General features: G+C 41.0%; 1 protein-coding gene across 1 annotated transcript in view; it reads right to left on the bottom strand.

The window, feature by feature from the left end:
• Positions 1 to 13826: 13826 nt before the first annotated feature.
• LOC118852927 (solute carrier family 22 member 11-like) overlaps positions 13827 to 26930 on the bottom strand; it is a 31997-nt gene continuing 18893 nt past the window's right edge. Inside the window, exons 6-10 of the mRNA XM_036762657.1 lie at positions 26678 to 26793; positions 23007 to 23221; positions 16462 to 16564; positions 14430 to 14636; positions 13827 to 13893 (exon numbers count right to left, since the gene is read on the bottom strand). Of these exons, the coding sequence (XP_036618552.1) occupies positions 13827 to 13893; positions 14430 to 14636; positions 16462 to 16564; positions 23007 to 23221; positions 26678 to 26793 (708 nt within the window). The remainder of the gene's footprint in view (positions 13894 to 14429; positions 14637 to 16461; positions 16565 to 23006; positions 23222 to 26677; positions 26794 to 26930) is intronic.

Genomic DNA, 26930 nt, shown 5'->3' with positions numbered 1-26930 from the left:
TTCTTCAGAGAGCTATTGGGTGAAGAAAGTAGTCATTTGACTGCAACAATACACAAGGTTTATTGTTTAGATGAGTGATGACCCTCTCCCAGAACCTTCCTCCTCACTTTGTTGGAGTAATGTAGGTACGCAGTGTTCTCAGGTCTGTGTGATGTTGAGGATGCCAAAATACTTTAGACCATTCCTGAAGAAAAACTGGCACAAGGTTTAGTATCTAGCTGGAAGGATATATCAGCACCAAGCTTGGGCACTTAAATGCTCATTCTATGGGAGCACCTATGCCCAGAGGATCCACAGTAGAGCTGCAACCAGCATATGGAGTACAAGGAAAGGACTGGGAGACCCATAAAAAGAGCTCCAGATACTACCAGGGAAGAGAAGTGTTTTCACTGTAAACCAGAGACAGAGCAATGCTAGTTTTCTGTTACGAATGACAAAGCTAAACTCCCATAATGCACTGGTTAAAAATCAACTTGAGATTGAAGATAAGTACCTTTGACATGGCTGAGTTGTTTGAGAGCCAGGTGGAATGTGCTGCTGGAAGCATTGACTGATTCATGAAGGTTCAGCTCCAGGGGCAATGAGAGGCCATGTGGTGGCAATGATGCTGGGCAGGATGTCAGGGTAGACTGTGTTGGAGTTTCCTCTCTGAGTTCCCAACCACAGGTGAAATCCAAAGGCCACCTTGATCCCAGAGAACTACATCCCACTTCTATCCTTTTATAGAGATGTAGGGGCAGGGGAACTTTGGGGTCAGAATGTTGCTTAGGGCATCAGTCCTGATCATTTTGTCAGTTTAATTGAACTGTTTTTATATTCTGTGAACTTTGCCACACTATGATGCCTGTGGATAGACAGGCATCTTGGGGAGCAGTTGTAGAAAGAGCTCTCCTTTGCTCGGGACTTCCCTCAGCCTGAGTCTTCCTCTCTGAGATGTCCTTAGGGCCAATGGTTTCTGCCTGGCCTCACTTGAACCCACTGACTCTGGGATTTCTCCTTCAGTCAATGAACTTGGCTGCACCTCAGAAAGTGCAGTTAGTTTAATACCTCCTCCTTGGCCCCTTTGATATCACTGGGTCCTGGTCTTTCAAAACCCAGCTGCCCTGCACTTAGGAGGCCGGCTTTGCCTCCTTCTATCATGACCTCTGATGCCTTTTTCTTGCTTTCTCAACTTTGGACATTTGTGCTTAAACCTTTGGAGTCATGTATTTTACTACTGGTTCCTTCCTTGGATTTTGTCTGCTGTGAAGTTATGGGGGTCTCACCTGCTGGTCTTCTTCATTTTAGCTACTTACTGTGGTGTCCAGCTTGGTGGATAGTCCTCAGCCACTTCCTCCTTCCCCATCCTTTTTAATTTAAAACTCTTTTGATAGACTTGCCAGATGTATTCTTACAATTCTTTTTAGTTGTTAGTCAATAAACATTTTTAAAGTGCCTACTAAACACTAGAGATCCAAAAAGAGACAAAAGACAGGAGCTCACAATCTACTGAGAGAAATAACAAACAAATGATTATGTAGAAACAAGCTATAAACAGGATACATAGGAAAGAATTGAAAGAGGCAAAGCACTTTAATCAAAAGAGATTGGACTTCCACCTTGGTCAGGGATCTGTCATCCTCATATTTTATTTCATTTTTGAATAATATTTTTCCAATTACATATAAAATTTGTTAAACTTTTTGAAATTTGAGTTCCGACTTCTCTCCTTTCTTCCTTCTTTCCCTTTCCTCAAATAGCAAGCAAATTGATATAGGTAATGCCTGGGCAATCATGAAAACATTTCTATATGGGTCAAGAAAACATACACCAAAAAAAAAAGATAACAAAACCACACACACACAAATAAAGCAAATGAAATATAGGGAGTTTTAATCTGCATTCAGACTCCATCAATTCTTTCTTTGAAGGTGAGTAGCATTTTTCATCATGAGTCCTTTGAGCATTGTGCTGCTGAGAATAACTGAGTCATTCACAGTTAATTATCATACAATGTTGCTGTTACTGTGCACAATGTTCTCCTGGTTCTCCTCACTTCACTCTGCATCAGTTCATGTAAGTCTTTCCAGTTTTTTTTTAAAAACATTCTGCTTGGGGCAGCTAGGTGGCACCGTGAGTAAAGAATCAGCCCTGGAGTCAAGAGGACATGAGTTCAAATCCAGCCTCAGACACCTGACACACATACTAGCTGTGTGACCTTGGGCAAATCACTTAACCCCAATTTCCCTGCCTTTCCCCCTGCAAAAAAACCAACATTCTGCTCATTGTTTCTTATAGCACAATAGTATTTCATCACATTCTTATACCACAATTTGTTCAGCTATTCCCCAGTTGATTGGAATCCCTTTCTAATTCTCCATCCCCACAAAAAAGAGCTGCTATAAATGTTCTTTTACATGGAGGTCCTTTTTCTTTTTTAAAAATCTCTTTAGAATACAGACCTAGAAGTGGTACTGTTGGGTCAAAGGGTATGCACAGATTTATCGCCCTTTGACCATAGTTTGAAATTGTTTTCCAGAAAAGTTGGATCAGTTTTTTATTAGCCAGTCTGACAAGTGTAAAGTGGTACTACAGAGTTGTTTTAATTCGCATGTCTTTAATCAATTATGATTTAGATGACTATAGATAGCTATGATTTCTTCATCTCAAAATTATCTGTTCACATACTTTAACCATTTATCAACTGGGGAATAACTTGTATTCTTAACTTTTACTCACTTCTCCACATATTTGAGAAATGAATCCTTTGGCAGAGATACTTGCTCTGAAATTTTTTCCCTTGCAAAAAGACTCATGTTGGAAAAGGCTATCCAAATCCAGAGAAAGAATTATGGAGTCTGAATGTACTTTGAGGTGAACTATTTGCTCTCTCTTTTTTTATTTTTTTGGTTTTGTGTCTTTCTCATGGTTCTTTAAAGTGAAGGTATATGTAGAACCTCTATTGCATGTCATGCGGTCATGGGGGAGGAGCAGGGAAGAGAGGGTGGGGTGAAAATCTGGAACTCAAGAACTTGTGGAACTGAGTGTTGTAAACTAAAAAGAAAAGAAAAGAATGGAATCATTGTGGTAGAAAAAAATTTTTCCCTTGTCCTTATGCTTTCCTTTTAATCATGACTACATTGGTTTAGTTGGTGCAAACCCTTTTTAATATAATATAATCCAAACTATTCTTTTTATACTTGTGATGCTCTCCAGCTATTATTTAGTCAAAAATTCTTTCCTTATCCAAAACTCTGACAGGCAAATTTTTTCATGCTCCCTTAATTTTCTTGTGGTATTATTCTTTATGTCTAAATCATGTCCCCATTTTGACCTTATCTTGGTGTATAATGTGAGCTTTTCGTCCATACTTAGTTCTGCTTTTACCTAGAATCAAGTTCTATGCCTTCGTTCTGCCAATCTGTTTTCCAGTTTTCTTAGCAGTTCTTGTCAAATAGAGAGTTCTTGTCTCAAAAGTTTGATTCTTTGGGTTTAATAAAACACTAGGTTACTAGGATCATTTATTACTGTGTCTTGTGTGCCTAATCTGTTCTCATGATCTAGCATTCTATTTCTTAGCCAGTATCAGTCTGCTTTAATGATTATCACTTTAAAACACAGTTTGACATCCCATCAGGCTAGGCCACCTTCCTTTACATTTTGTTTTTCTTTAATTGCCTTGATATCCTTGACCTTCTATTCTTCCCAGATGGCCTTTGTTATTATTTTTTTCTAGCTCTATAAAATAATTATTTGCTATTTTGATTGGAATGGCACTGAATAATTAAACTAATTTAAGCAGAAGTGTCATCTTTATTATATTGGTTCGACCTGGCCACAAGCAATTAAAAATATTTCCAGTTGTTCAAATCTAACTTTATTTGTGTGAAGAGTGTTTTGTTATTGTGTTCACATAGTTCCTGGGTGTGTCTTGGCAGGTAGACCTAAATATTTTATATTTAAAGTAATTTTAAAAGGCATTCCTCTTTTTGTCTTTTGCTGCTGAACTTTGTTGGTAGTATATAGAAATGCTGATGACTTGCGTGGGTTTATTTTTTATTTTGCAACTTTGCTAAAATTGTTAAATATTTTAACTAATTTTTAGTTGATTCTCCAGGATTCTTTAAGTATTCCATGTCATCTGCAAAGTGATTGTTTTGTTTCCTCATTGCCTATTCTAATTCATTAGACTTCTTTTTCTTCTCTTATCACTACAGCTAGCATATCTAGTACAATATTGAATAATAGTGGTGGTGGTGGACATCATTATGTCACTCCTGAGCTTATTGGGAAGGCTTCTAGCTTATCCCCATTATAGATAATGCTTGTTGATGGCTTTAGATAGATATTATGAGTCATTTTAAGGAAAGCTCTATTAATTTACATATTTTCTATTTGTGTGTGTGTGTGTGTGTGTGTAGGTTTTTTGCTTGTTTGTTTGTTTTGAGGCAATGGGGGTTAAATGACTTGCCCAGGGTCACACAACTAGTAAATATCTGAAACCTGATTTGAATTCAGGTCCCTCCTGACTTCAGCAGTGATGCTTTATCTACTGAACCACCTACCTGATGCCTTCTAGCGTTTTTTTTTAAACAGGAGTGTGTATATTTTGCCAAAAAGCTTTTTCTGCATCTATTGAGATAATCATATGGTTTCTGTTGGTTTGAGTATGGATGTGGTCAGTTATGCTGATACTTTTCCTAATACTGAACCAGCCCTGCATTCCTGGTAGAACTCTTACCTGGTCAGAGAGTATGATCTTTGTGATGTGTTCTCGAATTCTCCTCGGTGGCATTTTATTTAAGATTTTTGCATCCACATTCATTAGAGAAATTGGTCTCTAGTTTTCTAGTGAAGCCATAGCCAAGGATTTCTGTTCTGCCAGAAGCTGGAGGGTACAGAGACCATCACGCACCAAGCACAGCAATGGAGCCTTCAGAGAGGAGGCCCAGTGAGCCCAGCAGAGTGACAGCCCTCCCTGACACATCCTGCCCAGAGACAACAACTCACAGATGTCTCAGAAAGGACCAAGGGGGCCCGCAGCTTCTGAGATGTGACTTCCCAGGCAGGTGTGTCCCCTCTTGTGGGTCCCTCTTGCCTGATCTCTGTACTCATTCTTTTGTTCACAGATGGTGCATATGGCTGCAAGAGGATGTGCTCTGACTTCATTGGGGGTAGGAGGGAGAATAAATTCTACATTAAATCTAGCTATGCTGTTCTAGTCAGCATTTTTTTGAGCTAATTGTGTCCTCTGGCTCAGGCCTAATGGGAAAAATCCACCTGTGGGGACTTGGGAGCTACAGATTTATGCCTGCATACTCAGAGAGAACCTTGGGTCCTGGGTTAGCCAACCCTCTGGAGATCTCTCCCTGTGGTTTGCAGAATTCCCTCAAGGGCAACACCTCTCCAGTGGGCACTCGTGAAGAGAACAAACCTGCATGCTCATCTTCTTCAAGACTTTGTCGTTTTGGCACCTATTTGGATGCTGTTCATGGACCCACGGATCTCACCTTAAGGGAGTCGGAGTCCATTGTCTCGGTGAATGCTGGGAAATTCTCTGCTATGTTTTTGGCACATGCCCCAGGAAGACATCAATGTCTTCTCCATTGCCATTAGCACCTCCCCACTCTGAGCCTCAGTTTCCTCATCTGTAAAATGAGGGCAATAACACCTGTAGTGTTTACTTCACAGGTAAGTGAAATTATTGGCATTTGAGGCAGACGGAGGTGAAGTGACTGGGAAAGGGTCACACAGCAAGTGTCAGATTTGAACCCAGGTCTTAGCTCAGCTCTAGAGTGTCTGGTTAGCCTAGCTTTCCTCCCCCTTGTCCCCAAAGAACTTGCACCAATCTATGCATGTATTGAAGCAGATGCTGAGTTACCAAAACTCAATATTTTACCAAGCACATTCCCCTCTGTTTGAAATAGTCATCTTTTAACCTTCTTTACTCTGAAGTTCGAGGTTAACCTCTGCACCATATCAATTAATCTTTATTATATTTAACTGAGGAAACCAACCATGTTCTTGTGATCCCAGAGGAAGCAAGGTGTTTGCCTTTGGGCCCAAGCACTTTCCTGTCCTTGGTGTGGCTTAAGATTTCACAGCGGGTGCTCTCTGGTTAACTTGGAAATCAGGGGCAGGTGGAAAGAAGCCTCTGGGTTCAGATCAGTCCACTGGGCAGGCCATCAGGCAACTGAAGCCAGCTCTCCCCTTCAGACACAATCTTGTAAGGTTTCAAGCAGAGCCCATCTTTGCCAAGGATTTTGCCAAGTAATTTTCTCTACTTGGGTCTACCTGATTTTGAGGCATTTACTGAACTCTTTGGTCTCGCTGGTGGTCTGAGGAGATGTCAGCTACTCTCCCTGATTGTTGATCATTAGCAACAAGCCCTTGGAAAATTTCACTGCAGCCAGGCAGTGGGGGTGAGGGAATTCTTGACAATGACACCATGTTCTTTTACAGCCCTAGAAACCTCAGCCTGGAATGCTCCTGAGCATCTCTGCCCTATTGGACTTAAAAAGCAAGTGGGTTCCCATACTCACAGTAGTAACCGTAGAAGCAAATGTCTCAGCACTGGATGTCAATGAGTCAGATCTGGACTACTATGTTGACAGACCTATAATTCAAGTGTCCTCACCTCCACCATTGTCACTGAAGTAGAAGGTTCCAGCATCAACCCCAGGACTTTGGAGAGGAGATGGGATGGTCAAGACATTGAGCTGGCATGGTTCCTGACCTGTCTCAGTCAAGGCCACAACCATAGACCCTTCCATAGCCATGCTTAGCTCTCATCTTCGTTCTCCACTGAAATTCTTCCGTTCTCTTCTAGTAGCACCTGTTATGTGACTCCCAGTCACCTGAAGCAGATTTATCAGATCATGTACCTGGGGATAATTTTCTTGGGCAATGTCATCTGAGGCTGTGTTTCAAAGGCCTCTTTTGGTGTTTTCTGTTCCCACATTCCCTGATCTCAACTTGGGAAGAGGTATTTGGGGCACCCAAAGAGCTACCTCCCAAAGCCCAGAATCTCAGTTTAGAAGGCTTCAGAACACTGGAGAGAGGAAGAAAGCGTTCCCTAGGGCCTCATTACCTTTTGTGGCCAAAGAAAATGGGACTCAGCCCAGTCTAGGAAGCAGTGTGCCATACTGGAAAGGGCCACCTGAACTTGGTCATGGCTTCTCTTCCACTCTGTTGCCTTAGACAAGGCACTCTGGGGTTCCCCTAAATTTCCTCAACTATAAAAAGAAGAAATTGGACTGGATGGCTAATGAGGTCCTTTCCAATTCTTCTGTCCTATGAGTATACACCCAGCCAAAGTTGGTGCCCCAAAGATCCAACCACTGGGTTGTATAACCTTGGCCCCATGGACAGAACTTTTTCCCATACCAACCATAAAGCTGGGACACTATTTCCCATCACTACCCACAGCACCACTGGGAAGAGGGCACAGCTTTGAAATACAATAGTATTATGTAAGAACTCATATGGTATGATGAAAGATTTTACCTGGAACTTGAAGGAAGCATGAAAATCCAGAAGGCAGATAAGAGGAAAGAGAGCATTCTGGGTGTGGGTCTCATGATAAAAAAGTTCATCATCCCCAGTCCCTGAATCCATTAATATGAGAGTTGGAAGGGAAGCTTGGCAGGCTCCATTTCAGCCCATCTCATGAAAGAATCCCCTTATAAAGTCTTCCTAAATCATCATGGAACCTCTGTCTGAAGCACTCCAAGGAGGGAAAGCCAGCAGAGGGAAGAGAGGGCACAAACTTGGAATATGATAGTAGTGTGCAAGGAACACAGATGGCCAAGGCAGTTCTCCCCTCTGCCACTGCAGGACCCTTGGTATCCTTCCACTCCTCCCCTTGAGGACAGTAGTTCTACTTGGTTCCCTGCACTTTCTCCTTTTGGCACCTCAACTTCCAATGGCTAAAGCTGGTGGTATTTTTGGAAGTTGCTTCCTGCCCTAATTATGTGTATATTTTTGCATTATTGATATCAAAAACAAAAATAGGAGAAAAATCCTTCAATCTGCTCTCTGAATCCATCAGCTCCTCTCCTTCTCCCTGCCTCCATCCCTTCTCTCTTCAGGTAAATATCATTTTTTCATCATGAGTCCTTTGGAACTGTGGTGAGATATTGTGTTGATCAGAGTTCCTCTAAGTCTTTCACAGATGATAATCTTTACAGTATTCTAAGTATTCTGCTTGTTCTGCACACTTTATTTTCCATCAGTTGATATAAGTCATCCTAGGTTTCTATGAAAACCCACCCCTTCATCCTTTCTTATAGCACAAAGTCTTATACCACATTGGTATACCATTAATTGTTAAGCCATTTCCCAATTGATGGACATCACCTCAGTTTCATATTCTTTTTTTGTCACTAAAAGAGTTATTATCAATATTTTCCTATGAGTCCTTTTCCTCCTTCTCTGATTTCTTTGGGAGTATAGGTAGCAGCATCATTTCATCAAAGGGTATGTACAGTTTAGTAGGTTTGGGAGCATAGTTCCAAATTGTTCTCCAGGGTAATTAGACTAGTTCACAGCTTTCTCTACAGTGCTTTGGAGCACCAATTTCAGCACATCTTCTCTAGCATGGCATTTTCCTTTTATGCCATCTCAAGTCAATTTGATGGATGTGAGGTAGTGCCTCAGAGTTATTTTAATTTTCATTTCTCTAGTTATGACTTAGAGTATTTCTTTAAAAGCCTATTGATGCCTTTGATTTCTTTCTCTAAAAACTTTTCACCATTTGTCAATTGGGATATTACTCTTACTTTTCTAAATTTCATTCATTTCCTCATGTGTTTTAGAAAAGAGACCTTACTCAGAAAAACATGATACAACGATTTTATTTCCCAGTTTCCCGATTTTCTTCCAATTGTTAATGCATGAGTTTTGTTTTGCAAAATCTTTTTAATTTTATGTAGCCGGTATTATCCAATTAACCTCTGGTAAACCTCTGTCATAAATTCTTCCCCTATCCATAGATCTGACAGTTAGTTTCTTCCATGATCCAATAATTAGCTTATGATATCATCCTTCATGTCTAAATCATCTGCCCATTTTGATACCATTACCTTGGTACATGGTGTGAGATGGTGTCTGCCCAGTTTCTGCCACATAAATTCTATGTTTTTCAAATAGCTTTTGTCAAATAGCGAGTTCATGCCCCAGTAACTAGGATCTTTGTGTTTATCAAAAATAACTTACTGTGCTCATTTGTTTCTGTATATTGTGCACCTATTCTTTTCCATTGATTAACCTCTCTATTTCATACTCAGTACCTAGTTGTCTTGGTGATTACAGCTCTGTAGCATAGTTTGTGATCTGGTCCTGTTAGTCTCCCTTCCTTCCCATTTCTTATTTCTCTGATTGCCTTGATATTCTTGAACTTTTATGCCTCCAAGTGAATTTTGCTATGATGTTTTTAACTCTATAAAGTAGCTGTGGCATGAATAAGTAAAATAATAGGGGTAGTAGTCTCATTTTTATCATGTTGGCTTGGACTATGCATCAGCAATTAATAGATCTCCAAATATTTGATCTGTCTTCATTTGTGTAAAGAGCATTTTGTAATTGTGTTCACATGCAATTGCTTCCCATTGTCTCCAGGAACAAATACACAATGCTGTGTTGGGCATTCAAAGCCCTTTGTAACATAGTCCCCTCTTACTTCTCCCACCTTCTTACACCTCACTTGACAATATATACCTTTTGATCCAGTGGCACTGGCCTCCTGACTGTTCCATGAACAAGACACTCCATCTCTAATTTGTGGATTTGCTCTGTCCATTCCCCATGCCTGGAAAGCTCTCCCTCCTCATCTCAGCCTAATGGCTTCCCTAGCTTCCTTCCAGGAAGCCTCCTACAACCTCTCTTAATTCTGGTGACATCCTTTTATTTCCTGGATGATATAGATAGATAGATAGAAAGACAGACAGATATAGATATAGATATTCACATACACAAACATGTATACACATATGCAGGTGGGTATTGTCTCTCTCATTTGATTGTGAGTCCCTTGAAGACAGTGGCTGTCTTTTGCCTCTTTTTGCATCCGTAGTATTTAGCACATCACCTGATGCATAGTAGGCAGTCAACAAATATTTATTGACCTTCTGACTGAAAAGAAAATTTTCAAATTTCCAATTAAAAATCACTGTAAAACAGAACACAAAACTGTGAATCTCTATTATGAATAAAGCTTGCTTTTCCTTCTAAGTTTCTATTACATTCAACATGCAACTTTCAAAGGTGTACTGCTTATCTTGGATTCCTTCTGGTTCTTTTCCATTCTTCCCTCATTTGTTTGAGAGGAGAGATTTGGAAACTTTATCCCTAGCCTCTCTACCTCACTGACCCTCTCCCTCCATTGAATAAAAGAAAAGTAAACCCTTGTAACAAATACACATAGTTAAGCACAAGAGATTCCCCCATTGGACATGTCTAAATACATGTGTCTCATTCTGCATCTTGAGTGCATCACTTCTTTGTCAGTAAGAATCAAATTTGCTCATTACAGAGTTGTTAAGTCTTTCAAAGTTGTTTGTCCCTAAAATGTGATTTTGATTGTAAAAAATGTTCTCCTGGTTCTACCCACTTCACTCTGTGTCAGTTCTCAAAGGGCTAGCAGACCTTTCTCTGAAATTGTGCCTTTCATCATTTCTTAATGGTGAAATAATATTACATCCAATTCATATACCATAATTCTTTAGCCATTCTCCATTTTCCAGATACCTCCTTACTTTCTAGTTCTTTGACACCATAAAAAGAGGTGTTGTAAATATTTTCAACACGTATGGGTTCTTTTCCATTGTCTTTTATTTCTTTGGGATATAGACCCAATAGTGATATTGATGAGTCAAAGAGTTTGCATAACGTAAGGGCTTTGGAGGCATAATTACTTTGCTTTCTTGAACGGCTAGACCAGTTTCCAGTTTGGCCAAGAGTGCATTAATGTGCTGTTTTCTCACAACCCCTGAAAGACTTCTCATTTCCCTTTTGTCATCTTCGCTAATCTGATGGGGGTCACCTGGAACCTCAGAGATGCTTTAATTCACATTTTTTTAGCTATTAGAGATTTGGTGCATTTTTCACATGGTGGTGCCTAGGAACTGCAGTGGATAGGGCACTACATGCAAAGTCTGGAAGACCTGAGTTCAAATCCTGTTTCAGACACTAGATATGTGACCCTGGGCACAGAGTTCCTGTAAGAATAAATGGAATAATATTTGTAAAGCAGCACTTTGTGAACCTTAAAGTTTTGTGGAAATCCTAGCTTTTATTATTAGTGTTACCTTTATCATCATCACTAAAATTGTTGGTGTTATCTTTATCACCTGCAGCTAAAATTTTTCCCTTTGAAAACAGCTTATTCAAGATTGGGTACACAATACACAGTAGGTAATATCCATAGTAATCTAATGTTTGACAAACCAAAAGATCCTAGCTTTTGGAATAAGAATTCACTATTTGACAGAAACTGCTAGGAATGATGGAAAGCATTTTTATAGAAACTACACATAGACCAACATCTCACACCATATACAAGCTAAGGTCAAAATGACTATGTCACTTAGACATAAAGGGTGGTACCATCGGCAAACAAGGAGAACATGAAACGAATTACCTGATATGTCTATGGATAAGGAAAAAATTTATGACCAAAGAAGAGATACCATTACAAGACATTAAATGGATTTTAATTATGTGAAATTTAAATAGTTTTACACAATACCAATGCAGCCTAAATTAGAAGGAAAACACAAAATTGGGGGAAATTTTTATAGCAAGTATCTCTGATAGAGGATTCATTTCTCAAACATAGAGAGAACTGAATCAAATTTATAAGGAGACAAGTCATTCTCCAATTGATAAATCATCAAAGGATATGAACAAGAAGTTGCCAGATGAAGAAATCAAAGCTATCTTTGGTCATATAAAAATACTCTAAATCACTATTGGCTTAGAGAAATGTAAATTAAAACAACTGTGAGGTACCAACTCAAACTTATCAGATTGGCTAATATGACAGAAAAGGAAAATGGCAAATGTTGGAGAAAATATGGAAAACTTGGGACACTTGCACACTGTTGGTGGAGTTATGAACTGATCCAATGATTCTGGAGAGCAACCTGGAGCTATGCTCAAAGGGTTATAAAACTGTACATACTCTTTGATCCAGCAATACCACTACTAGGTCCGTATTCCAAAGAGATTAAAAGGAGCGGTGGCAGGATGTATTTGTACAAAAATACTTATAGTAGTTCTTTTTGTGGTGGCCAAGAATTGGAAATTGAGGAGATGCCCATCAATTGGGGAATGACTGAGCAAGTTGGGGTATATGATAATGATGAAATACTGTCCTGCTATAAGAAATGACCAGAGGGGATGGCGTCAGAAAAAATCTTGGAAGACACATGTAAACTGATGCAAAGTGAAGTGAGAAGAAGCAGGAGAACATTGTGCAAAGTAATAGCAATATAGTTCAATAATTAACTGCGAATGACTTAGTTGTACAATGATCCAAGCCAATTCCAAAGGACTTATAATGAGAAATGCTATCCACCTCCAGAGAAAGAACCGATGGAATCTCCATGCAGATCACAGCACGCTGTTTTTCACTTTCTTTATTTGATTCTCTTTTTTTCTTCTTTGGTCTCTATCTCCATTCACAACATGACTATTATGGAAATATGTTTTGCATGATCACATTTTATAACTGATATCAAATGGCTTACTCTCCCAGATAGGAAGGAAAAAGGGAAGGAGAGAATTGAGAACTAAATTTTTTTTAATGAATGTAAAAAATTGTCTTTACCTATATATGGAAAAAATAAAATACTCAAAAAAGAAAATTGTCTATTCATATTCTTTGATATGAATTCGTTAATTAGATTTATCAATTGGAGAAAGCAATGCGGCTTTCTCCTTTTTTCCAGGTAATTCTGTTACAGGTAAGAGTCTCATTGCCCTATACATGAATACACCAAACCCTGAGGTTTTACATTGTGAATTTCACCTGGTTTCATGCCAACTGCCAGATTTTGTTGACTTCTCTTCATATCGGTTTTTAATAATTCAATTTGAGCAGCCCAATGCAATAAAGATTTATTAAGGCCCAAGAAGTCAGGGCACCATTCTGGGTGCTGAGGACATAGAGAGAAAATAAACAAAAACGGTCCCTGCCTTCCAACAGTTTGCATTCTATAGGGCAGAAGGCAGACAGAGTACATATAAAGGAATGAATACAGCAGGCAATTTGAGGAAGGAAACATCACTAATAACTAGGAGAATGAAAAACTTTTTCCACTGGAGTTGGTACCTAAGGATTGTCCGAGGGAAAAGCAAGTAGGTAAAAGAACCTAGGCATAGAAGCACAGCCTGTGCAAAGGCACATAATTGGGAAGTTGGAAGACAAGCTTGGCTGGAACAGAGGCGTGATAAAGGGAATCATGACAACTAAGCTTTGGGGTCAGGGCATCTTCAAGTAAATGGGCACAGGTCCCCTGAGAAGTATTCTCTCAGACTCTTTGCTTTAATTACTTTCTGTATTTATTTATTTGGGTTTGTGATGTCTCCCCAGGAAGAATGTGAACTCCTAGAAAGCAAAGCTTGCTGGGTTTTTGGCTTTGGATCTCCAACATCTAGCACTTAGGACGTGTTTAATTAAAGCTCGTTGATGGAGTCACACCACTGAAACCTCCTGCAAGCCTGGAGTCCAAACAGGACCCCTGGTGCTCTAAATGTTGGACTCATGGCCTCCCCACCAGGAGGAAAGAGGAAAGCCCAGATTAGACTAGAGTTGTTTTCTTCTCAGTCAGATTCCTGGAGCAATCTTAAAACTGGCTTATTTTCACTGCACGGTCACCCTCCTCTCTTGGTCTTGCTTCTTCTCTTGAATGTCTTCCCAGGAATGAATGGAAACAAAAGAAACAAATTTGAGTGCATACAGTGGAGGGAAGGAAAGGGGATAAGCATTCCTGAAGCACCCACTATGTGTCAGGCACTGTGCTAAGTGCTTTTACAAAGATTACCTCATTTGATTGAGGGAGAAGAAACTTATTTGACTTGGGGGGCCAGGAGAATCTTGCTGGCTATTTGGTAGCTATCATTGTCTTTTTGTATGATGACTCTATGTCTTAAGGTGTTACCTGGTGGCAATCTCTACACCCGCTTCGCTCCACCACCCATGCCCATCCTACTCCCTTTCCAGCTCTGGAAAGATACTGAAAACAATATTGCCATTGCTCCAGGAAAGGCATGGTCAATAGACTCCCCTGTGCTTCTATGCACCCTCCCTGTGACTCTCCGGACCAAAAGATTCTTCCAGGCCAGTGATTTGCATTCATTCATCTAGTCCAATTTCCTCCTTTTACAGATGAAGCAAATGCAACTGAGAGGTTAAGAGATCTTGCCGAGATTCCACAGGCAGTACTCACCCGCATTCTAGATCTTGGATGGTGTCAGGCATTGGCTGGTTCTGGGTTTCAGGGAGGAAGAAGAAGACCACAAGGCTAGCAGTGATGGCTATGATGGCAAAGATGATCTGAGGCAGGGCTGCAATGTTGTGCCTGAGTGTATTCACTAATGGGGCCAGCATTGCCCCAATTCTATCTCCCATGAAAATGAATCCCTTGCATGTGTTCCTGTCAGGGCAAAGAAAATCTGATTATCCTAGACTCAACACCACAAGAAGTTTCTCCTCTTTGGAGGTCTTCAAACATGCCAGATAGCCATTTGTTGGGGGCACTGTAGGGGCAATTCCTTCATTCATGAGTTGGATTAGATGGCTATTGAGGCTCTATCTGACTCTCAGATTCTGTGGTTCTATACAAGTCCTAGACTCAACACCTATTAATTATCCCCTTCCCCTCTCTTAGCTAAGTCTGCCTCTTCATAATCAATGCTTCCCTTTCTAAATATTCACAAACCATATTTTTAATGGCTCATTCTAGAATTTTCCTGGAATCCAAGTTAAGCTCATTGACCCAGGGTTTGTACGTTCTGTTACCTTCCCTTTTTCAAAATTCAAACATTTGTACTTCTGTAATCTCATGGCACCTTTCCTGTTATCTGTGATCCTCAATAATCGTTGATTAAGTTTGTCCATCACTATCTTGACTGGTTCTTTCAGGACCCCAGGACGCAGGTCATCTGGGCCAAGTCATTTGGATTCATCAAGGGCATGCAAGGTGCTCCCTTGATGTCCCTTACTTTTCTTGGGGACAGCCAGTGGCATGTTCACCAATATTTAGAAAAAGCTCTCCAGAAAAGAAGCATTCCCTTTGGGGAGTCTTTGGCCTACACGCTGACCACTGGATCGATGACTATTCAAAGACAACCATGGTGAGCCATCTGGATGCAGTCACAGAGTAACTCCAACACTCACATGTGTGGGGTGCATCAGGCTGAGGGTACTGTGCATGTGTGTAAGGGCAGAGTTCTTATTGGCCCTTCCCTGTTTATTATCTCTTCTTTCACACCATGATGACAATAACGACCAGGCTTTAAGGTTCCCATGATCCTTTGCGTATGTTATCTCATTGGATGTTCCTAAGAACTCTGGGTAGTAGATGCTCTTATTATTCCAATTTTACAGATGAGGAGCCTGAGGGAAAGACGGGTTAAGTGATTTACCCACGGTCACACAGCTGGTCAGCGTCTGAGGCTAGATTTGACCTCAGATTTTCCAGGCTCAAAGTCCAGTGCTTTCCAGTTGCACTACCATTGTACTGGAATGACATGCCTAAACCTTTGTGAAACTTTAAAGGTGATGAATGAATGCTACCTACTGTTATCCCAGGATGCTGGCTTGTCCTCACACACATATTTCAAGTCCATGTTCAAACCAGGGTCTAGGTAAGAGAGAGACTGAATTTCCTGACACCCACAGGCTTGTTGGCATTGCCCATTCATCCTGCTAGTTCACTCTGTATAGCTGCAGCTGCTGTTGTTTTAGCTTGGCTAATTCTTGAAGGTGGCTCTAATCCTATTTCTAGAGAAACAGCTCCATGTGCTTCACCCCAAGTCCTCCTCTGAGACCTCCTTGTGACATGGAAGACACTCTGGGTCTTCAAAGGCCACGAGACAGAAGCTATGGCAGCCCCTACTGAGCTGGAGAGAATTCCTGCGAGGCTCCAGGGTGATCTCTGCCTTTATTGTCTGAGAACCAGCTTAGATGATTTCGGATTGCCAATGACCAGGTTGCTTTCAATGAAGGTGGAAGTTTATGTCCAGAGGAAAAGGAAGGTCTGAGAGAATGATGTAACTTTGAGAGGAGCTGATATTGGTGGGGGGCAGGTGTCTCTGAACCTTTAAGGTGAGAGCCTGGTTATGTCAGAGAGAGCCCCAGACACAGGAAATCTCCCTGGCACATCTCCCGGGGGATCTAGTCTATTAAGTCTCTCCTCATTCCCCCTTTCCCCAGAAATGGCAACGGCCGTTACTTTATCCCCAAATTCTCTGTCCTACCTGACTACTGTGGGTAGGAGCTCTGTAGAATAGACAGCATTACTGGACATGCAGATCACAGTACAGCTGATTCCTAGTATTGCCAAAACCACACGCAAAATTCCTATAAAGCAGAAGACCCCAGAATATCAATAAATCAAAGTTCAACACATCTTGGAGCCATTCTTTCATTTAGTCACCACATCACATATTAATCCACATACTCATCCCTCAGTTTATTCCTCTACTCATTCACTCCCTTCATCTACATACCCATCCATCCATTTATCCTATTAATATTTCTTATTAGAAGCAGCTAAGTGGTGTAAAATAGGGTGCTAGGCTTAAAGTCTGGAAGATCTTATTTCATAAGCTTACTAGCTGGGTGACTCTGGGCAAGTCATTTCACCTGTCTCAGCCCAGTTTCCTTGTCTGTAAAATGGGGATCTTGGCATCTGGCTCCCAGGGTTTTTGTGAGACATGAATGACATGATACACATAAAGTAATCTGCAAACCTTAAAGCGCTCTCTAAATGGTGACTGTTATTGGTTTGTTTCATCTAGGAAATGATAAATAATTATTGCGTCCTGACCATATGTGAGGCTCCATGCTAATTGCTGAGGGGTAAGGTAAAGAAGAATTCAACAATTCCTTCTTTCAAGGAACTCTGTAAAGCTGAATTCAAACCATACAGTAGCCATTTATTCATCATTCATTCAATTCACTTGTTCATCCTATTGATCCATCTCTTTATCTCTCTATCTCTCTGCCTGTCTACCCACCTATCCATCTGTCCATCCATCTATCTATGTATCTAACCACTCATCCATTTTTCTATATTTCTATCTATTCATCCATCCACTCATCTATCTATCCATTCATCCATCCATCTATCCATCCATCTTATTCATCTATATGTCTATCCACTCATCCATCTATTGAACAATAGGGTGTAGGATGTGTTCAGGGAGGACTGCTACCTCTGGTGTGATGGCTGCTGGGCCCTTTTCAGGCCTGCATTCCACCTTTGGTGTCCACCTATGCCACCCAACTCTCACCTGTGGCCCCAAGAAGCTGCAGCATGTGCGCTGGCCACACCCTGGTAGATGGGCTGAACCAGGTTGAGGGTAACTAAAGGGTCTCAAACCCATTGGTGAGTTAGGGAGGTATCTACCCCAACCATGTGAAGACTTCCCCTGGTGGAAAGGGAGGATGAGAACAATTTGATCCAATGGCCATGAAGGCAGCTGAAGCAGGCACTGTGGAGCACTTAGAACTTGGTTAGACATCAGTGACACCAAGGACATCCCCTGAAACTTGAGCCATCACCAGTTAGTTGTCTTGATTATGTTCTGCCACTGGACTGTGAAGACTCTGGAGAAGAGAGTGAGTCTGATGACTTTGTGCAACTCTGCCTCACTTAAATCCAGTTTACTCACAAATCAAAACACATCACCCATACCATTCTACCATTATACCTATCTCAAAGTCTTGAGGTGACACGCAAATGATGAAGCAACAGGTGAGGATACACTTGGAGCTGTAGTCACAATCTTGTGACTACAGGCAGCCCAGGCCATAGAGCCATTTCTCACTGGAAGCCACAGTGGGATTTGGCAGCCCCCTGGGTGTCTGAGCAGCCTTTTCAGGATCACACTGCTTGCCTCCTCCTGTGAGGAAGGGGCTAGAAAAGGTTCCTTAAAATTGTCTGCTTACCCAACCCTGGCCCAATTACTGCAGCAGGTGAGGAATCCCACTCTGCAGTCGAAACACAAAGGAATGCACACAACCATCTGCAAAGACAATTCCACTCACCATTGGCACATGGATTGTGCACACACTTACAGACAACACAAAATCTAATAGACCTGACAGATGAACAGCTCTTGTTGCAAGAGAACTCAGTAGGTATTGCATCCAAATAGCAGCCCTGAGTGAAACGAGGCTGGCAAATGAAGGCCAGCTTACCGAAGTCAGAGCTGGATACATGTTTTCTTGAGTGGCCGCTGTGAAGGGGAGTGAGATGAAGCTGACATAGGTTTTATAATCAAAACTAATCTACTAAAGAAGCTTGTATGCCTGCCAAAATGAGTGAAGTACAGGCTCATGACAAGGTGATTGCCACTTGCAGGAAAACATCATGCTGCCATCATCAGTGCCTATGCTCCCACCATGATGAACCCTAATGAGGTCAATGAAAAATTTTATGAAGACTTGGAGACCCTCATCATCAATGTGCCAAAAGAGGACAAGCTTATAATTCTGGATGACTTTAATGCTAGAGTAGGCTCAGACTACCAGACTTGTCAAGGAGTCCTTGGGAGGAATGGAGTTGGAAACAGCAACAGGAATGGTCACTTACTACTGAAGACTTGTGCATCTCATGACCTTCTCATCACCAACACTGTCTTCTGTTTACCTAAATGTAATAAAATTTCATGGATGCATCCTCACAGCAAACATTGGCATTTAATAGACTATGCGATTGTAAGGAGAAGAGACAGGATGTGACAGTGATGAAAGCTATGTGTGGTGCAGAGTGCTGGACTGATCATAGACTTATCCTTTCCAAGCTAAATATTTGCATTCAACAAAAGCAGCACCCCCAAGGCAAAATGACTACCAGAAGAATTACTGTCAACAAATTAGAGCTCTTCTCTGAGTGGGAACAGTTTGTTGCTAACTTGGAGGGAAAATTGAGCCAACACACAGTTGGCAACAGTGGAGCAGAAAAGGAGTGAGCAGCTTTCAGAGATTTGGTATATAGCACTGAATTTCCTCATCTGGGTCAGAACACTCACTAACACCATGACTGGTTTGATGAAAATGATGGGGAAATTCAAAAGCTGCTAAATGAAAAATGGGAACTCCACAGGGTTTACCAGCAGGATAGTTCATCCATCTCTAGGAAGGCAGCATATAATTCCATCAAAAGTAAAGTACAATCAAAGCTTAGAGAGATGAAGGATTCTTGGCTCAGTATGAAGGCAGATGAAATTTAGTCTTATGATGATAGTAATAATCCTATGTGCTTTTATGATGCCCTGAAGACTGTATATGGACCAAAGACCTATGGTGCATCTCAACTACTCAGTGTTGATGAAGCCACATTGATTAGTGATAAGGAGATGATCCTAGAGAGATGGGCTGAATACTTCCATGGTGTTCTCAACAGACCTTCATCAATCAATGCTGAAGCTATTGACTGTTTGCTTCAGGTTGATGTCATTCCCTCCCTAGCTGAAGCTTCAACTGCAGAAGAGGTTTTGAATGCCATTAGGCTCCTTTCATGTACCAAAGCACCTGGTAGCGATTCTATTCCAGCTGAGATTTACAAGGTTGGGGGTCAATTGCTCATAGAAAAGCTGACTGAAATTTTCCAGGTTATATGGCAAGAGGAGGTTATCACCCAGGAGTTCAAGGATGCCTCCATTGCCCATCTCTATAAAGGTAAAAGAAATAGATTATCCTGTGACAATCACAGGGGTGTCCCTCTGTTAGTCATTGCTGGTAAGATACTTGCGAGAGATCTCCTTAATAGGATGATCCTTCACCTGGAAGATGGTCATCTACCTGAGAGCCAGTGTGGCTTTAGAAAGGGCTGAGGAAAAGTCAATATGGTGTTTGCTGCCCAACAACTCCAGGAGAAATGCCAGGAGCAGAACAAAGGTCTGTATACAATGTTTGTAGATCTGATCAAGGTCTTTGATACTGTTAGTCATGAAGGCTTATGGAAAATTATGTCAAAATTTGGTTGCCTGGAGAAGTTCATCAATTTCATGTATGTCAATTGTATATCAATTTCATGATGCCATGCTTGCTCGGATTCTAGATAATGGGCAATGCTCTCATGCCTTCCCACTCACCAATAGAGTGAAACAAGGTTGTGTGCTTGCTGCCAGGCTTTTTAGAATGATGTTTTCAGCCATGTTGTCAAGTACTTTCAATGAGGATGAACACAGCATCAAGGTCAGCTACCGAACTGATGGTAAATTCTTCTTGAAAAGGCTACAAGCTGAGACCAAAGTGGAGGGAGTGTTGGTGCATGATTTTCTGTTTGCAGATGATTGTGCACTCAATGCATCCTCTCAAACTGAGATGCAACAAAGTATGGATCACTTCTCTGCTGCTTGTGCTAATTTTGGCCTAACAATTAACACCAAGAAAAGACAGGTGTTCCATTAGCCACCACCACACCATCCATATGTGGAACCTTCAGTTCCAGCAAATGGAGAAGTTTTGAATGCTGTGGATAAGTTCACTTACCTTGGTAGTATACTTTCCAGGGAAGTACACATTGATAATGAGGATGATGCACGCATTGCCAGAGCTAGCTCAGTGTTTGGGAGTCTCTGAAGGAAAGTATGGGAGAGAAGAGTGACTACCAAATTGAAGGGCTACAAAGCAGTTGTGCTGACCTCATTGTTCTATGCCTGTGAAACCTGGACAGTCTACCAGCACTATGCCAGGAAACTGAATCGCTTCCTTCTGAATTGTCTTAGGAAGATTCTGAAGATCACCTGTCAGAATAAGGTACCAGACACTGAGGTCCTTACATGAACTAAACTGCCAAGCATTCAAACTCTGCTTCGGAGAGCACAACTCCAATAGGCTGGCCATGTTGTTTGAATGTAAAATGTACACTTGCCAAAAAGCCTATTTTATGAAGAACTCACACAGGCCAAGCATTCACATGGTGGTCGGACAAAGAGATACAAGGATGCTCTCAAGGTCTCTCTCAAGAACTTTGGAATTGATTTGTGACATGGGAGACTCTTGCACAGAACTATTCAGCATGGTTTTTCCACATCAGAGAAGGTGCTGTGCTCTGTGAGCAAAGCAGAATTGAGACACCTCAAAGGAAAATTTAGGATGCACAAGTCTGGAGTATCCACCCCGAATGTTCACACAAACCATTTGTGCCTGGTGGTAGAGCATTCTAAGTTTGTATTAGCCTGATCAGTCACAGTCAGACACATTGAATCTTGACCCAAGCATAGTGATATCATTTTGGTCCTCTTTGAGAATGAAGGACCACAACCTATTGAACTGTCTATCCATCTCTATCTATCTATCCACTCATCCATCTATTTTCAACCTATCTATCTTTCCTTCTATCTATAACTATCTATCCATACATCTATCTATCCACCTATTTATGCATATATATATATATATATATATATCCATCTACTCATCTGTTGCCGCCTGGGTTTGAGTTTTGTTTCTGCCATTTATTAGCTCTATAGCCCTGGGCAAATTGTATTTCCTCTTTGAGCCTATTTCCTACTCTTTAAAGTGAGAAGGTTAGGGAAGCACCACAGCACAGTGGAAAGACTGATGCCATTGGGACTAGAGGACCTGAGTTCAAATTCCACCTCTGAGGTACACTACTTGTGTGACCTTGAGAAAGTCACTTCAATTCCCTGGGACTCAGTTTCCTCATCTGTAAAAATGGGATTTCAATTAGATGGCCTCTGAGGTCATTTATGCTCTCTATCTATGATACTATGAGTCAGGGGTCTCATACTTTTAGTCCTAATTGTCACTGAGGATAGGGATAGGAACTATCATTTCATTCTTATACAGGTGTATAGGGAACACCCAAGTAAAGAAATTCACTCTACTAACTCAGATTGGTCTTTTCTCTCAATCTATAGTCTATAAGTTGCCTACTATACTGAGCAGTTAAGTGACTTGTCCAGGGTCACACAGACAGTAGGGTATAAGACAAGACTTGAACTCCATTAGTTAAGGAGTATTCATTAAGCACTTACAATATGTGAGGGAGATACAAAGAAGGGCCAAAACAAGGTCCTTGCCCATAAGGAGCTCACATTCTAATGAGGGAGACAACATGCAGACAACCAGGCATGTAAGAGATACACAGTGTAAACGGGAGGCCCTTCCTGGATTTGAGAGCAGATCTCCATCCACTTGACCTCTAGGGTCCTAACACTCAAGGAGCCCATGGTGACCATTCATCTGTGCTCTAAGATCTCTGTGCTCTAAGTTTGAGGGTTTAATGAACACAACCAGAGATACAGCCTTTCCCCCTTTTGTCCCTTGGAAGAATCAAGACCCTGAATCCTACATTCATTTCACTGTCCCTTTGCTCCAAAGGGAGAGGTAGAGGGGGAGGTCTGACCAGTCCAGGGAGGCCACATCCAACTCAGCCTTAAAGATGGGAAAGGAACTTCTCTTCAAAAATGACAATTAAGAAAAGTACTATAGCTGATGTGTATTTCAATCTTCCCATGTGCCAGGCACTGGGCTAAGAACATTACAAATATTATCTGACAAAACCCCTTGAGGTAGGTGCTATTATTATCCTCATTTTACAGATGACTAAATGGAGGCAGGCAGAGGGTAAGTGACTTGCCCAGGGTCTCCCAGCTGTGAAGTATCTGAGTCTGGATTTGAACTCAACTCACCTGACTCCAGAACCAGTCTCTATCAGGCCACCTAGCTGCCTCTGCTCTATCCACTGGGCCATTTAGCTGCTTCTAATGCTATGCTACTCCTACTCCCCTTTCTCCCCTTTCCCCAAATCCCACTCTCTTACCTTGAGGCAGAAATGCACTGGGAAGTATGAACAGTCCAGCAAGAAGGAGGCAGGCCACTGCTATTGTTCGACGGCCAAGGCGGTTCATGACGAACAAGCCCCCAACCCTGCTTAGGAAGGCAGAAGCTCCAAAAAGAACCTGGAGCATTTGAATATTGCTCCCCAGGTTCTGAAGATCCAGAGAGAGCCCATAATAAAGCATTCTTGTTGTGAAACTGTAGCAGACAGCGGGGAAAGCAGAGAGAATACATCACACTTGGAGCCCAGAGCTCACCATTAAATGCACATCAGTTTAACAAATAAACACCTGTGGGGTACGGGGGTCTGTACAAACCCCGCAAAGACCCAAACCCCTCAAGGAGTTCATATTCTGTGGGAAGTGAGGATGCTCCATGAATACAGTTAGGTGAATGCCAGATAAATCTAGGAGAGCAAGGGGATCACTAAGTAGGGTGACCAGAAAAGGGCAGAAAAGGATCTTGTGCCCGAGGCTGAGCCTTGAAGGTAGCTAAGGATTCCAGAAGGCAAAGGTGAGGAGGGGGTGTGTTCTATGCATGAGCACTTGCACATACAAAAACATAGAGTGGGAGATGGACTCCCTGGTTCAGGAAACATCAAGAAAGTCTTTTGGGTTGTAATGTAGACAGTAGAAAGGGCTGTGATTTCTTTCTTCAATAATATTTTTCCAACTGCACTGAAAAATAATTTTTGATTCATTTTTTAAAGTTTTGATTTCCAAATTACATGCCTCCCTCTCTCTCCTCCCTCTCACTGACATTATAAGCAATCTTGTATAGCTTATACATGTGCAATTATATGAAATGTTTCCATAGTCATTTGGTAGGAGAGAAAGAAAGAAAGAAAGAAAGAAAGAAAGAAAGAAAGAAAGAAAGAAAGAAAGAAAGAAAGAAAGAAAGAAAGAAAGAAAGAAAGAAAGAAAGAAAGAAAGGAAGGAAGGAAGGAAGGAAGGAAGGAAGGAAGGAAGGAAGGAAGAGAAAATAGCATGCTTTGATCTGCATTCAGTCTCCATCAGTTCTTTCTCTGGAGGCAGACAGCATTTTTCATCATGAGGCCTTTGGGATTAACTTGGATCATTATATTGCTGAGAAGAGGCAGATCTGTCATAGTTGATCATCACTCAAGTTGCTGTTACTGTGTACAAGGTTCTCCTGGCTGCTCACTTTACTTCGGTTAAGTTCATATAAGTTTTTCGAGGTTTTTCTTAAAGCATCCTACTCACCATTTCTCACATCAATAATATTCACCACAATCATATACTACAAGTTTTTCAGTCATACACCATTTCATAGACATCCCCTCAGTTTCCAGATCTTAGCCACCAAAAGAAAAGATCTCCTATAAATATTTTTGTAAAATAGGTTCTTTTCCCTTTTTAAAAAAAATTGGGGGATACAGACCTAGTAGTGGTATTGTTGGATCAAAGGGTATGTGCAATTTTATAGCCCTTTAGGCATAGTTCCAAATTGTTCTCCAGAATGGTTGAATCATCTCACAACTCCACCAACAGTGCATCAGTATCCCACTTTTCCCATATCCCCTTCAAAATGTATCATTTGCCTTTTCTGTCATATTAGCCAATCTGATGGTGTAATGGTAATGTAAATTTGAAGATCTTCCCCATCTATTAGTAGGCCCATGCGACCTGCTTACATCACAGGAAGCATAAGTTACATGTGGTGGGAGGAGCTTGCTAAACAAGTGGAACATGAAAGGATGGAGCAGGAAGGAAGTTAGAGCAATTAAAGCTGAGAGAGAGACAGGAGGCAAGCTAGCTGTGCTAGGGAGATGGCTTTGGAATGGAAATGCTCTCTGTAGTGACAATGTGTTTTAATTCTTTTTTGCTATGATGGATTCAGTTTACTGGTGTTAGAATTTGGCTTTCTGGTGTCTCAATAAATGTTTTGCTTCCGTCTTCTATATGGAGAGTCTATTACATTTTATGATTCAGAACCACGCTGGCGTACTCATAACAATAGCAATCACTGTGAATGTTGCCTTGGCGATGCAGATGGGTGTGAGCTGGTACTTCAGAGTTGTGTTAATTTGCATTTCTCTAATAAATAGTAATTTACAGAATTTTTTCATATGACTACAGGTAGCTTTGATTTCTTTGTCTGAAACCTGCCTGGTCATATTCTCTGACTGTTTATCAATTGGGGAATAACTGGTATGCTTATAAATTTGACTGATTTCTATACATAATTGATAAATTAAACCTTTATCAGAGATACTTGCTGCAAATCCCCCCCACCACAGTTTTCTGCTCTCCTTCTAATTTTGGTTGCATTGGTTTTGTTTGTGCAAAATCTTTTTAATTTCATGTAATCAAAATTATCCATTTTACATTTTGGGATGCTCTCTATATCTTGTTTGGTCCTAAATTTTTCTCTTATCCATAGATTTGATAGGAAAACTACCCCATGCTCTCTTAATTTACATAAGGAATCACCCTTTATGTGTAAATCATTTTGACCTTATCTTGGTACACAACGTGAGATTTTGGTCTATACCTAGTTTCTGAAAGACTATTTTCCAGTTTTTCCTACAGTTTTTGTCAAATAATGAGTTTTTGTCCCAGAAGCTTTGATCTTTGAGCTTGTCAAACCCAAAATTACTTTAGTCATTTACTACAATGTATTGAATACCTAATCTATTCTACTGATCCATCACTGTATTTCTTAGTCAGTACCAAATTGTTTTGATAATTACCAATCTAAAATACAGTTTGAGGTTTGGTTTGGCTGGGCCACCTTCCTTCATATTTTTTCATTGATTCCCTTAATATTCTTGACCTTTTGTTCTTCCAGATGATTTTTAGCATCAATTTTTCTATCTCAATGAAATAATTTTTTCTTAATTTCATTGGTATGGCATTGAATAAGTAAGTTAATTTAGGTAAAATGGTAATTTTCATTGCACTGGCTTGCTCTAACCATGAAAAATTAATATTTTTCCACTTGTTTAGATCTGACTTTAAGGACCTGCAGGGCTGACATATGGAAGAAAGTAAACATATTCTCTACATGGCCCCAGAGGCAGAATGAGGAGCCAAGATGGAAGTCACAGAGAGGCAGGTTTAGGTTCTATGTAACAAACAACATCATAATAGTTAGAGCTGGCTGAAGGTAGAATGAGCCATGCCAAGAGCTAGTGGATTCCATAGAGATTTTTAGACAGAAGCTGGATAATTGTTAGTGGGCCTAATGTGAGGAGTACTGGTGAGTGAATTCCTTAAATTCAGGTTTAATTAGATGACCTTGAAGGCTTCTCCAACTCTTTGTTGTCACTGAGTTGTTTCAGTCATGTCTGACTCTTCATGACCCCACTGGAGGTTTTGTTTTTTTTTTGGCAAAGATATTGGAGCGGCTTGTCATTTCCTTCTCCACTTCATTTTATGTATGAGGAAACTCAGGCAAACAGGGTAGAATGACTTGCTCAGGCTCACACAGATGAGGCCAGATTTGAACTCAGGAAGATGACAGATTCCAGGACTGGCACTCTATCCATTGCAGCGCCACCTAGCTCTAAGATTCTACAATTCTGTGAACAACAGATAGGAGATGGCAGATCAGCCTGTCCTTATCTACCACCTACTTACTGTGTCTACCTGAGAGATTCTTTTGGGGGTGTTTGCATTGTAGGGAACCTACCCTGCCAAGGACAAACTAAGGATTCTTGTACGCAGAATGGGTAAGCGGACCAAATCCAACATGGTGTAATGGGTCTCTGCTGCAACCGGTTCCATCTCCACAGTGGATCTCAAAGCCTTTAAGGAGAAGAACCGAGGGTAGAGTCAATCTGGAGATTAGAGTATAGAAGAACAGAAGAAAGGAGCAGGAAGGATTGGGTTGGTAACAGATTCTACACAGGGACTGGGTCCAAATGAGAATTCATTGGTTATGA

Source organism: Trichosurus vulpecula, chromosome 6, assembly GCF_011100635.1.
Source record: "Trichosurus vulpecula isolate mTriVul1 chromosome 6, mTriVul1.pri, whole genome shotgun sequence".
Classification (NCBI taxonomy): domain Eukaryota; kingdom Metazoa; phylum Chordata; class Mammalia; order Diprotodontia; family Phalangeridae; genus Trichosurus; species Trichosurus vulpecula.
Note: the sequence above shows the minus strand (reverse complement) of the source record. Positions and strands in the feature narration are given on the sequence as shown.